This window comes from Pseudonaja textilis, chromosome 18 (genome assembly GCF_049901715.1).
Source record: "Pseudonaja textilis isolate UNSWEBS1 chromosome 18, rPseTex1.2, whole genome shotgun sequence".
NCBI classification, from domain to species: Eukaryota; Metazoa; Chordata; class Lepidosauria; order Squamata; family Elapidae; genus Pseudonaja; species Pseudonaja textilis.
The window spans coordinates 6,473,355-6,488,018 of NC_142007.1; the positions used below are offsets into that span (position 1 = coordinate 6,473,355).

The 14,664-nt window shown below is 46.9% G+C and overlaps 1 protein-coding gene across 1 annotated transcript in view; it reads right to left on the reverse strand.

Annotated features, from left to right (window-relative positions):
* The window catches only part of EIF4G3 (eukaryotic translation initiation factor 4 gamma 3), a 45,912-nt gene extending 41,262 nt beyond the window's left edge, over window positions 1–4,650 (reverse strand). The window contains 2 exon segments of the mRNA XM_087914794.1: window positions 1,933–2,008; window positions 4,440–4,650. Of these exon segments, the coding sequence (XP_087770920.1) occupies window positions 1,933–2,008; window positions 4,440–4,450 (87 nt within the window). The 5' untranslated portion in view covers window positions 4,451–4,650.
* Window positions 4,651–14,664: the final 10,014 nt, after the last annotated feature.

A 14,664-nucleotide genomic window follows, 5' to 3' on the forward strand; every position in this document is an offset into this window, starting at 1 on the left:
CACCCGACAAGAGGAAAATGTAAAGTCTCTAAGACAGAAAAGGCACGGAGGAAAAAACTCCCCGTCTCTTTCAATGGTGCTGGATATTTTCTTCACAAAGACACACACACACACACACACACACACACACACACACACACGGCCCTCAGTGGAGACGAGCCAGCCCACCTGGGTGGAAGCCTGAGTGGGCCATGGCTGCGAGGAAGTGAGCAAACGGACAAACCCTCCACAGAAAAATCCCCCAGAAAGGGATTCTCACCAATCTTGGCTAAACTGAGATGATCCATGATCAAAACCGAGGCTTTAAGATAAAAGACCGGGACACATCGCCCTGTCTGCCATCTAATTAACATCTCGGCTTCAAAGGCAGCCAAGCAAAGCTTGCTCTAAAGAGGACAGCGCCAGATTATCAACTTCTTTGATCAACCCTTAGGTGGGAGAAAGCGGGCTCTCCTTCCCTTGGCAGCCTGGGGGTCTTTAGCTCGAAGGAGCTGCCCTTTCCTGGGGAGGACTCCTCTTCACAATTAGAGGAGCCCCCAGCAAAGCCCATCGTCCCCAGCAACCCTGGTCTGGCTCCATCCTTCAGGCTATCCCGGGGGGAAGGCAGGGCAACCTCTGGCGATGTTAGTTTGCACCCGATGTGAACTAGAAAGGGCGCCTGCGTATTTTGGGGGTCTTCCTCCCACCCCCCTTTCCACGTGATGCCTTCCCTCTTAACAGGATGCAGTTCTGGGCTGCGTTCCATTCTCAAATTATCAACATTGATCATTTTACTTTCTGTCTACAAGGAAGAGAGCAAAAGGCCTTTCTAACGTTTGTTACTATATTTATACTTCTCCAGTAAAGAAACGTCTTCCATTTGGGAAATACTGGCTACTAGTTGAAAACCCAAACCAATGAGTACTGCCTACCAGACAAACCCCCGAGAGTCCAGGGTGAACTTTCAAACAAGTACAGCACCCTGGTCTCTGGATGCAAGTAAGGAAAGCTGTGCTGAGTTTTTTGTTTTTTGTGTAATTTGCACACACTTTCCCATCAGCAGTTTCACTTAACCCGCTCTAAGAGAAGTATTAATTGGAAAAACAAAACAAAAAGAAATGTTGGCAATTACACTTATTCCTACCCAGCTAGTTTCTTTGCCCTGATGCCGATACACTTTCTTAAAAATGCAGCATTTCCCCAGGCTCAGCAATGGCTCCGAGCAAAATGGACTGGCCTCCTGACCCACATCTTTCCCAGGAAAAGGACCGTGGCCGGAACAGCCTTCCTAATCCCTCTTCCTGGTGGGAATGGATTCTCCCTGCAAGCAGGAACTTGGGACGTCTGCCCCAGTAGGGCCCTGGGTTCAAGAGGAAGGTGGGAGTCCTTTCTCCTCTGGCTCTTCCCTTCCTGGAGAGCCTCCCGCTGATCCTCCTCCCAAACTCAAAGAGATCTCCTGTCTTTCGTATCGTTTATAAACGCTTGACAAACGATCTTTTTGACTTTGGGTGGACTGACCACCCAAAGACCGTATCTTTAGCACAGCTAATTCCTACTCGATCCCAAGGGATCCAGTTCTGTGGGACACCCTGACAAGAGAGGGGAGCTCAAAGAATGGCATGAAGCAGGCATCGCTCTCCAAAAGTTGGAGGGACCAGAGAGGCTGGATGAAGAGAGCGATTCAAATCGCTTCCTCCAACTAACAAAGAGTCCGATTCTGAATTACTCTCCTGTCTTTCGTATCGTTGATAAACGTTTGACAAACGATCTTTCCCCACCCCCCGATTCTGAGTTTTACCTGAAGGGGAAGGCCTACTGCTGAACCTGCCAGGTGTCCAGATGCTCATTCTCTGCAGGAGGAAGGTGAGGCTCCTCTCAACTCACCTGAGCATTCCCCTCCCCAACACACACACAAAAGCCTCTTGGCAAAAGCTGCTGGCGTGTTCTCCTTACCGTGCTGTACACAGCCGAGACGGTGGGAGTGAAGATCCGATCCTCCAGGGGCTGCTGTACAGGACCCCGGGGGATTCTGCAAAACAAGTTAAGGAAGAAAAAGGAAGAAGAAGAAGAAGAAAAAAAAACAACACCCACAAAACTGAAGGAAAAGTTATGTTTTCTACCAACGGCCTTTTTTTCTTTCTAACGAACTTGGCCTCTTAATCAGGAGAAGCCAATACTGCAAACTGTGAGATCCACACACAGGAGCCAGAACGATGGTTCCTGCAGGGAAGAAGAGTTCCTGCATACCAGTCGATGGGATAACGAGAAAGTCACAACCGACGGGAAGATGAGAACTCAACATTATTTATTTGGGAAGTAACGCAGTCACAGTCTCCCTCCCAGTTGCCTGACACATTCTGCCAAGGGCACAGAAACAGAGCGTGCACTTCCTCACTGGCGTTTTTCGCCACCCTTTTGTGCTCCTAACGGTTCTGGGAAACTAGAATTAATTTAATAAGCGGACAAACGTGCCATTAAACCCGCTGCCTCAGATAAAACTATTAAAACTGCCGTCACAATCCAGAATAGGCCCCCTCTGAACTGCAGGTAAATGGAGCAGGAGGATCCTTTTCAAAGCCCCAGTTGTGGTTTCAGGAAAGAATCAACGGATCAGATTCTAGGGAATTTTATCTGCTGCTTGTTAAGATGCTGGTCTCCCTTTTAAAGATTGCCTGGGACTCGCTAACCAGGGGTTCAGAGGAGATTCTGCAGGCTTCCCCCCACATTCTTGAGAATCACACAAGAAGCTACACAGCCAACACAGAATGCTTTGATCGGACCAATCTAGGTAAGCAGCCGGTGAGCCAGGCGAAAACACTACGTGAGGGAGAAAGATCCCATCTTGTTCAAAAGCACCAAGGATCCAAAGATCAAAGTCGTCCTTTCGGCTTCTGGACAGGAGAAGCCTCAAAGCTAAAAGTATAATAGCCATAGCACTAAAGACTTACATACCGGTTCACAGTGCTTCCCAGCCCTCTCTAAGCGGTTTATAGAGTATATTGCCCCCAACAATTTGGGTCCTCATTTTACCCACCTCGGAAGGATGGAAGGCTGAGTCGACCTTGAGCTGGGGAGAACAGAACTGTTGGTAGTAGACAGAGTCAGCCTGCAATACTGCATTCTGACCATTGCACCATCACAGCTGATAGATAGATAGATAGATAGATAGATAGATAGATAGATAGATAGATAGATAGATAGATAGATAGATAGATAGATGTGGCTCTTAGACTTATATACTGCTTCACAGTGCTTTACAGCCTCCTCTGTCGTTTTAAAGGCCAGAAGGCTAGAAGGCTCCACCTTGAGCCTGGTGAGATTCGATCAGCCAAATTGCAGGCAGTCAGCAGAAGTAGCCTGCAGTACTGCACTCTAACCATGGCGCCACCATGGCTCATAATAGACATCAAGCAGAAGACAAATGTTGCCCACAGCTACCCATGCCTGTTAAGCCTAGAAGAAGAAGAGATGGCCATGGACGCCACAAAATTAACACAACAAACCTTGCGGTGTTCTCTTTCCCCGTACTTCCTCAAGTTATGGAGAGTAAACTTCTTAGCTTTCCAAAACTACAGAGTACAGGTAGTCCTCCATTTACGACAATCCACGTAGGGGCCGTCCAAACTGACAACGGCATTTGGGGGGGGGGGAGTGACTGTCCATTTTCAACACTTACAGCCTTCGCAGCCACCACCACCACCATGTTCACGTGATTTACGTTCAGATGCTTGACCACTGACTCCCATTTATGACGGTCACTGTCCCGGGGGCAGGGGGTGGTCTCAATTTGCGACCTTCCGACAAGCAAAGCCCGTGGGGAAAGCCAGATTTGCTCCACGACCGCGTGACGGGTTTAAAAGTCATAAAATGGACGCAAAACTCACTTAACGGATTTAATCTCTTAGGAACTTAAATTTCGGGGCTCAATTGTGATCGCTGAGAACCACCCTGTACACAAAAACTTCCTAAAAGCTCCGTGTGAATCAGGGCCATCTACAAACCTCCCTCGGGGGGGGGTGGTACCTCCACAGGCCAACTTGGATTAACAAACTTAGGTTGCCAAGATCCCGAGACTCAGAAGAGGGGGACCTGCACAGGGAGGGGATCCAAGCATCACCCCCGTTCAGCCAATGCCATTTTCTCGGATTTAATCCTTTTAATCATTGTCCACTGACAGCCTTCCCAGGAAAATTCAGCACAGGGACAGCTGTTATTGACACCACTGAGGAGAGAGCGGGGAGCAATGTCGCAATTTGGGGGCATGCAATACCGCCCAGCAAGCAAAGAGAATCGCTCTTTTGTTCCTCCAATTTGTAGCCCTAACAACAACAAAAAAAAAACCCTTGATGGGCATTAAATACACACGTTCCCTGTTTAAAATGTAAATACAGATTTGGAGGAGGTGGGAGAGAAAGAGACAGAGAGAGAGGCAGAGACAGTAGAAGTTTTGGAAAACTCACCTAACGCACATTGCCTCGCGGAGAATTCGGATGTATGCGTCGAAAAACCCACTTCCTTGTAGAACCGGGAATATCTCAGCCTCAGCTCGTAAGCCTTCCTCGATCCGTGTGAGGTCTGTTTCTCCCAAACAATCCCACGGGATGTCCAACCGATTTAGAAAACCCCATTATCAGCCACCAGCTCCTTGACTAAACGGCAGTTGCCGACGTCTGAGTGGAAACCTGAGCTGACAAACAGGCATATGTCTTAAAAATAAAAAAAGCCCATCATGTGACACGTCACAGCCCTGAAAGAGATCGACCGGTGACACAGCAAAACACGTGCGTTCTGCATGTTGAAATGCAGACACATGATACCAATATGTTAAAGTTTGTGATCTCAAGGGGGAAAAAAAATAAACCGAGGTAAACAAAGCTGACTCTTTTTTTTTCCCCAGAACTACTTCTTCTTTTTTCTTTTTAATATTCTTCCTGTACAGGCAATCCTCAGCTTACGACCACAATAGAGCCCAACATTTCTGTTGCTGAAGCGAGACGTTTTTGCCGTGTTTAGCGACTTTTCTTGCCACGTTTTTGTTAAAGAGAATCACGGCCGAATAAACCGGCTGGGCGGTGAAATCTGGCTCCCACCAACACTACCATGGGCTTATCTTGTCAAGAAGGTCGCAAAAGGGGATCAGTCGTATGATCCAGGGACCCCGCAACCGTCATAAATGGGAGTCAGTGTCCAGCGTCCGAAGGTCAAATCACGTGAGCATGGGGATGCTTCAAAGGTCGCAAGTGTGAAAAATGGGCGTAAGGCAGAGGTCTCCAAACTTGGCAACTTTAAGACTTGTGGACTTCAACTCTCAGACTTCCCCAGCCAGCAGAGCTTTTGGACAGGGAGGAGGTTGGGGAGGAACCTGGGCCAGTCCTGGAGTCTGGGGAAGGCTCTGACGAGGGCTCTGCGTCGGAGGCAGAGATGGGGGGCCGTTTGACAGTTATCAGCTGCCTTCGGAGTCGGAGATCAGTGGGGAAGAAGAACAGCTGGAGCCTGTTCCCAGTATGCGCATGCGCAGAGCTGCCAGGAGAAGGGAACAGTTAAGGAACAAAGGTCAATTCGGGAGTAAAAGCTCAGGTGGACGGTGAATGGAACGAATAAAGAGGAGCGAAAGGGGAGGGGTGTGTTTGCAGGAGACAATTTTGGGAGTTGAAGTCCACAAGTCTTAAAGTGGCCAAGCTTGGGGGACTCCTAGCATAAGGTCACTTTTTTCAGTGCCGTTGTAACTTCAAACAATCACTAAGCGAACCGTTGTAAGTCGAGGACTACCCGTATTTCCTGAACGTCACCTCCTGCCATTCTTTGTCTGGCTTCCTCATCCACCACTTAAGAGCAACATCACTTAATCCACAACTTAAAAGAGCCCTTCCCGGGGGGATGTGAATCTACTTCTACCAAAGAGACCGTTAAAATCAGGAGGAAGGGTCAGGATGGTACGTGCCGTCATCTCCGACTCCAGGGGACAAACCTTATCCTCCCTCGGCCTGATCAAACAGAACAAAACAAAAAGATAACATAAAATGAAACTCTCAGGATCCATTTCTAAAAGCCAGAGGAAGCTGAATTGTTTTTAGCTAATGACACTGAATGAGGGAATTTAATAAAGAATAAAGGTTTTTAAAAAAGGAAAGCAAAGAAAGACACCAGATTAATAATGCTGTTGATAGCAAGCGATTTAGGAAACCACTAAATAACACATATCCAAAGTAGAGGTAGTCCTCAACTTACAAAAGTTTGCTTAGTGACTGTTCAAAGTTACAATGGCACTGAAAAAAAAGGAACTTAGTGCTGTTCTTCATACAACTTAGCGCTGTTTTTCAAGCCTCCCTATAGTCCCATGATCAAGATTCAGACACTTGGCAACCGTCTCACATTTGCAGCGTCCAGATTTGCTTAACATCCCGTGTGGCTAACTTTAACGACTGCGGCGATTGGCTTAGCAACGGTGGCGCGAGAAAGGTCGTAAAATCAGGCAAAATCCACTTCACCAATGTTTCACTCAGCAACAAAAATGTTGGGGCTCTATTGCAGTTTGTTAAGTCGAGGATTAACTGTTTTAAAAAGAGGAAAAAAATGCTCGTCTTACAAGCCGGGAGAGCAGCTCCCGCTCAGCCCTTGGTCCATGCTATGCTTACAGCCCCAAGTGGCCCACCTACTCCGGTGCTTTCGTGGCAGATGGGCATCCGTGGACACAGCAGACCGGAAGCCCGCATGGCAGGAGACCATCACCTCTTGAGATGGCCACAGCAATGCTGCCACCCTGGCTTTGCTTCAAGGCTCCGTTTCTGACATCCAGAAGAAGCAGCTTTGAAGGTGCCAGGATGAGGGCCAAGATCTCAGGAACCTTAGGAGTATTGTTGTGGCCCGCCAGACAGTGAGGAGTCTGGGGAAGGCTCTGACGAGGGCTCTGCATCGGAGGCAGAGATGGGGCCAGGGCCGCCTGACAGTTATCAGCTGCCTTCGGAGTCGGAGATCAGTAGGGCAGAAGAACAGCTGGAGCCTGTTCCCAGTGTGTGCATGCACAGAGCTGCCAGAAGAAGGGAACAGCTAAGGAACAAGGGTCGACTCGGGAGTAAAGGCACAGGCAGGCGATGAATGGCTCCTCCCATAGGGAATAAAAGAGGGGCAAAAGGGGAGTGGGATTTTGCAGGAGACCATTAGTTCAATTCACTAGGGTGAAGATCTGTTCCTGACTCCTTGCCAAGTAATTGCTGCTACAGACTGGTGTTTAGAAGGTATCGGCCTGGCAGCTCTCCAAGCCTGATAAAGGTCTGTAGTTGTGAAATCTCTTGAAAGACTTTGCTGGAGAGGAATTCCCTTTAAACTAAATAAAAGGGGTTTTATCCGGACGAGGAATCAGCTTCACGCTTTGGGGGAGCCTAGGTCAGAATAAATACCTCCCTTCCTTGACTATCTTCCCTCTGTCCTGCTCAGCCTCAGGCCAGGCATGTGGCCCAGAGTTTGGAGACAGCAGTGCCTGCCAAGGAGTAGGCTCTGCCGCCTTGGACAGCACTAAATACCCAGCGAGACTGAGTTGCATTAAGATTGGCTTATTGATTAGACACCCGGCCATTGATTTATTGCTTTAAAGACTTTCTTGGTAACCATTCAAGAGTTTTGGAAGCATTCTTTGGTAAAATGTTCTAGGCCCCTCCAGGAACAGTAACGAAAACAGTAATTCAACAGATGGATGAGGCCATCAGATTTACTCTTGCACTGTCTTGTAACCTTGTTGAGCGCACCAGAAGCTCACTTGGAAACAACGGAGAATTTAAAAAGAAGGTAAGCTGCTCACATCGATACACAGTGCAAATGTTCCATAGGAAATTAACCTAGGCGCACCCCAATCCAGGATTGTCCGAAGGCCAGAAGTAGACTGCTTCCATCCAGATGCCCGTTCCAGGACAGCTTCGCCAGGAGGTGACCCACCCAAACCCCCTGCCTCCTTGAAATCAGAGGGAAACGGGCCTCTACACTACTGGAGGAACCAGCCCAGTCTTCCAAATGTCCCGGAATACAACTCCCATCGCCCGCAACTATGACAAGTGGGAGGTGATGGGAACCGTTGACTGGGATAGAAAAGATTCCAGGGTTGCCTTGGCATGGCTGCAAACAGCTCTGGAAGGAGCAAGCTTAATTGCACGAGATAAAGGAAGCCGCTGGAGCCAATGAACACCCCTGATGGGAGGATTGGCCGGCAGGCCTTCTCCAACTGGTCACTGAAAGCCAGAGTCTTTCGACTCTTGCCTGATGACTGGGGCAGAATATCCTCTCCAGCCAGGGAACATTTCTTCCCCAAGAGCCCCTGGGACCGCCTGAGGAGGAACAATTGGACTTAGGAACCGAGGAAGAGAAACTGGGAGCATTAACAAAAGCCTGGACTTTGAAAGAGCTCTTTGTTTCTCCGGCCACTGCCAGCCTTCTGAATGGCGGAGCAGAGCCAAAAGGAACCGAGGGGGAGGAAGGGACCAACTGGTGGCTCTTTTAGGGGACGTCTCCTTGCCTTCTAAGCAGCGAGGCAGGGGAAAAAAAGAAAAAAAACACTGCAGGAGCCACGCACTGTCCACCACAGAGCCAGAAACACAGCCATTGTCTATGTGCAAGCTCGGCTGAAAAGAACATGCCCTGCTTCGGGTACTACCGGGAAACGTGAGGAAGGCAGCATCTCGGCCTACAACGTGCCAGATATGGCAAGCGGCTGGCCAGAAACCCAACCTCACTCTGGCTAAGGAATCTTTCTTTACACCTTGGGTCAGTTTTACTCCGGCTTTTTCTGGCGGATAATTAAGACTCTGCCAGGCTCTATCGGGAAAGCGGTGCCCATTGAATGAACAGTCAGCGTCGTTCAACTGCCCTGCTTACACCGACCACAGGAGACTAAACAGCCAGTAAATGTCCCTTCATCCATTTGCAAACTCTTCATTGTGGCACAAAGGAATTATTCAAGGAAAATGCAAAAGGTCTCTCACAGAAAACCATTCTCATAATTATCAATACTTATGCCCTGGGGAACTCTTTCAAGACTAGTTTCCTGCAATCGTATTAGTGCACTTAAAATTCTCTACTCAGTGAAAAGCGATTTCACAGAATGTCACTCACTATAAGGAATGGCAAGAAAGAAAGAAAAAACACCTGTAAACGAATATACGTATTAAGATTATATTCCTGAAAATCTAATTTGATAAATCAGGAGATTTGCAAGAGGTTTTCATTTCCGGTCCGGTTCTTAAACTATTGAAAATGAAGCCCGGGCAGTCATTATGTGGTTTGACATCAAGAAATAAATGTTAACAAAAGCGAATTCTGCAAAATTAAATCAGAAATTTAAAACACAAAGAACATTAGTTGAAGAGGAGCATAACCTGAGAATTGAAAAAGAGCAATAATCTTTTGTTTTCTAACAGGGCAAAGCCCAGAAACTGTAAAGTGCAGCAACACAGCGCAGCGGCTCCAAAGTATTAATGCCAACAAGTAAAGAACTGAGTCGAGAAAACACCGGCTTGAAGTTTTAAAAAGTTGCTTCTCACTTACAACCGAAGGAGGGAGATATGAAACATACCACACCTATCAATGGAAAATTGGCTCTGTTGTGGATATGTTGCTATGCAAACACTGGCTACAGCCAGGTGGTTCAGAACCCTTGCAAAATTTCACGTATCAAATTCATTGTTAAAAAGCGGAGTGAATGCCTCCTCCATTAAGTCTACAGTACCCTGGAAGGCTCCTTTTGCTGAGGGTTAAGGTGATATTGCATGCAGCAGAACTCCAAGCAGACTGTAGTTGGATTGTCACTAAAGGTCCCACTGAACGATAGGCTGGCTGATGTGCAATGAGAGAATTCTTCCATCAAGCGGTATAGGTGCACGCGTACTTCATTAGAAGTCAGTCTGCTAAGCTAAACCACCCCTTGCAACTAAACCAGTAACCAGTTTCCTCCTACCTCACTAAACTACACAAAGTTATCACAAAGAACTTCTTAATGTGACGCTTCCTCATCCCTGTCTAAAAAGATCCATAAAAGAATTAAAAACATAGCATTTTGCTTCTGGAGAAAAAAAAACAATATTTACTTTAGCCATCCTTGGTCTGTGTGTGTGTGTGTGTGTGTGTGGCAATGAACTCAAACTTTCCAGCAAAATCACCAGCAATACAGGGAGTCCTTGACTAACAACAGTTCATTTAGTGACTGTTCAAAGTTAACTCGCATTAAATGCAAAGGCCCCCACGATGAAGAGAAACCACCGTAAGTTAGTTTTGATCCAAACTGGAAAGTCTCAAAAATTCCTCAGGCAAGAATTGTTCATTTATTTAACAAAAATGTGATGGTTTCTTTACCGGGAAAATTTGTCAAGTGAATCACAACGAAAGATATAAAATATATTAACAACATCCCAACAGTTGTCAGTTAAGAGTAAAAAGAGTGCTTTGCAATGCGGGCTTTCTGGGAGAGGCCATTACACAGATGCCACCACTAAGGCCCAGTGCTGGTTGCCCATAATCTCATCTCTTCCTCGGAGCAAGACAAGGCACCAGCAACTCATCCGGGGCCAAACTCTTTTCATGGATATAAGTAACACTAATACTCGTATTGGGAACAGAAAGGAACAACCAACTAATGTGGCTGGCTCAGTTTCTGCAAAGGGAGCTGGTCTCTCCTTCACACAACCATCCTTGTTGCTGCATCCTGAAGGGACTTTATCCAAAAGGATCTCAAGAGTAGCTGACAGGTACAGGGAAACCAACAGCCTTCCCGTCTCCTTTTATTCCTGGGTGAAAGCCATCCTTCCTGTCAGGCAACAAGCGAGTTTCCTTTCTGGGTACCAGGTGAAAGGATAGCAGCTCCAGTGGCTCTTAGTAGGGTTTCCTGCCTAAGCAGGGGGTTGGACTAGAAGACCTCCAAAGTTCCTTCCAACTCTGTTATTCCATAACTCTATAATCTTCCATACGACTCATTCATCATAAAAGGGTTACAAGCCATGACCCCTGTATTAAAGTGGCCTGAAAATGAACCCAAAACTTGCATAACTCGACAGATGGGCGGAGACAGTCCAGTCCCACCGTTTGCATCCGCCACTAAAAAACACACTATTACCCTAAAGGAAGCAACTGTGCGATTTCTTAGTATGCTGTTTCTTTAGACAGAAATGTCTCCAACTGGATACAACTGGTGGTGCAACTCACACCTGCATAATCAGAGGTCTTCCGCGCTTGGGCTGCCTCTAAATCCCCAAAGAATCCGTTATCGGCCGTTCTCCAAAACTATGTATTTATTCTGCTGATGTCAGCAATCAACAAGGCAGCCACCGACATTACAAGCAGCCCTTCAGCAGGACGCGCCCAAAGCAGCTGCCAGAGTTCACCTGTCTCACGCACAGCCTGTTCGCTCCCACAATGGCTCCCGTCCTCTCCTTCTGGGAAGGCCTGGGTCTCGTCTGCGCTCGTTCTCTTCGGTTTTCCTTGCTTTCGCATCCTGGCTGTCCGTCCCCGCATGTCTCCCCGCTGCTGTATACATTTTCATTCCAAAAAAAAAGCCAGATCATCTGTACCCACCATCGTTGCAGTGGGAGCGAAACATCCTCAGAAGCCTCTGAAGGACAGCTCTGCTGCAGATCGCAGGAGGAGAGAGGAGTGGCCTCTGCGCCTGTAACGTATCACATTCCCAATATTATTAACAGCACCAGAAAGCGGAAAGCCTCTGAATTTCAAACCTACTTCACATGACTTCCTCTCCTGGAAACGCAGAAACGAAACCTGCAATCAGGGCTGCTGGGTAGGCCCCGGCACTCTGCTAAACACTGACCCACCGGGTGCCAGCAGCATAGGACTGCACCAGCCAAGGGTGGGGGGAGCAGGCACCTTCGCTGGGCTTCCAGCTGCCACCCAAAAGGAAAGCACTTTTTGTGTCCTGATGTGTGCCACAGCAAACCACCAAGGGGAAACGCTTACCCACCCTCCATTCCCCCGCTGCTTCCTGTCCTTCTTCCTGTCTTCCCTTGGCCACAGAAAGCACCTGGGAAGCAAAAAATGGAGATGGACGAGAGAAAGGCATTTCTGCAGGGTCACTCAAGTACTCTGCTCCAGAAGCTCTGGAAAATCAATCTCTTGCCTCCATTGAACACAACTCTCCCTCGGTGGCCATAGGGAATCAACTCAGCGACACCCCAGCTCTTGCCCAATTCATTCCCATCGCTTACTGGGTTTAGTTCTTCACACAACGTATCGCCTGCCTGGTTCAGTGAAGCTTGTCGTGCAAAGAGAACCTTGGCAAATTAATCGATCAGAAAGTTAAGATGGAAACAGATAAGTGGAATTCAGAAACAGGGCACATCCAATCAATTGCCACAGCCCAGGACTCCACGCTAAGGGGGCACACCCTTAAGCTAGTCCTTGCCTTGACGGAAGATTCAACTTGACTAGTCCAAAGTCTTCACTGCGGACAGGGAGGAAGCCTCAACTGCCTTTACTGCAGCGCAAAGCAGCAGTGCCTTTTAATACAGGTTGATGCTGCAAAGTTCAAACTCCCTGCTTTTTCTTCTCTGTTCACCACTGGCGTCGTTACCAGTTTCACCTCTCATGCCCAAAGGCAAAGGCAGAAATAGATGTCAAGTTGCAATGCTGTGCTTATGTTTTCAGCAGCAATTCCAGGCTTCATGCTCTTCTTAACTGACCTAATGAAGATTTTGAAGAAGTGAGACATCGCTGTGCTTCTACAAGCCCAGTTACTCCTTATGACATATGCAAGAAAAGCACAGTGGAACCACAAATCTATGCTAAGCAGGAGTAAGAATCAAAAGGCGCCTGGAAACACCTTTTCCAACAACTCCGAGCTGCCTATTTGCTGAGATGGGCATCTAAAGAAGTCATATATGTATATATATCTGGTTTCTATAGCTGCCCATCTCGTATATACGTATATGAATGAATGAAAGAATAAATGAAATTAAACAAATAACATGTGAGCTACCCAGAGTCATTTGCTGAGATGGGCAGCTATAGAAATCAAGCAAACAAATATAAAATGTGTTTTATGCATGGGGAAAGGTTCTTTGTCAGTGATGGTTTATTTGATCACAGCTAGACTGGGAAACTAGACTAGATAGCTAGACTGATGAAGAATTCAAATTGGGGAGAGATTGAAAAGGAGGGGAAGGCAGATTGGTTATGCAGAGACAGGTCCTTATCAATCACAAATACCCTCATCTGACGAAGCTCAGAGAAGCTTATGCCTTTTGGTAAAATACATTAGTCAGAAAGGATACTACTGAACTCCTGATTTTTACCATCATATACTAACACAGCTCGTTTGCTACAATGCCCATGTGTGACTATCTGCCATCTTTCCAAGCCATACTAGCTTCAAATTCACTGATGCTGGAAAGTATACATTTAATCCTTATTACAAAAATACATAACACAGCGAAACCACTTTCAAATCCCAGAAGCCAACAAAGCCCTGGAGCACAGAAGCATTTCCTTCTAGCCTTAAAATGCATTTTCATAAAACCCAAGAGAGTTAAACAGGGAAATTCCAGCAAAAATAAAATAAATAAATCCACAGGCATATGTGCCCACTGTCATTCTTTGCAAGCTACCCTGAACTAATTTTATTTATGGCAGCCATGCTTAAAATGGGTGCCAACCTACACAGTACTTTTGTAGAAAAAAAAAGATTATGGATTAAAAGATACAAGTTCAATATGTACTACATTAAAGACTGAACTGTCCAATGAATGTAAAATCAAGGGAGGATGAAACATATTGTCCTCAGTTGAATTTCAGCCAAGCAGGAAAACAGATCTGGAGACTTTAAGAGCGTCTGTCATGCCTACCTTATCAGAAGTAGATAAGCCACAAAATGCCCTAAAAAGAAATGTGGCATTCAAGTAACTCACTATTACGGCGGGCCATACAATCAAGAGAAAAAACGATTTTATTATGAGTGACCTGGCTGACAAAGCAAAAAAACCCACCACTTCTGGCAATCCATCAAGCCTCGGGCACCAATCTAAATTCACAGAACATTCCCAAAACCAAAACACAGTCCTTTCCCTCCCCACTGCATCCCACACCTTCTACGCACAACAGACCAGGATGCAGTGACCACGTTTCAAACAGGGTTCCCAACACTCCCAATTCCATACCCTTCTTTCTTACACACATGTTCAGAGATCCTAACCTCGTAAACCCCCAGCCAAGCAGCCAATGCACAATTTATTTATTTTTTCCTAAGGGTGACCACTTTGGACGCGCCCCCACCTCACCAGAAACAACCCTCCCGCTAAGCAGTGCTGGAGACCTATTTCACCTTAAGTTACGTGACCTTTGCAAATCTCCCACTCCCCTTTTATAGCAATCTACCTATTCAAAGTCACCTCCCCAACAAAGCCATTTTAATTACACCAGGTGCATGAAAAACATGCCTGTCCTAATTCAGAAAATGAAGGAGGGTTTTGCCAGCAAGACGTTCCTATCCCGTCAATGAAAAAAAAAAGTTGGCTCTCTTGTCACCCAGATGTCAGATTCAACTCCGAGAGAGAGAGATCTTTTGTAAAGACAATACCGGTCAGAGAAAGGCAGGGTCATCTTCAGGGTTAGCTGGGCACACAGCATCCCGCACGGAATCGGATGCCAGTTCTTTCCCACCACCATCACCGGCACCACCACTTCCGGTCGTGAATCCAGCAT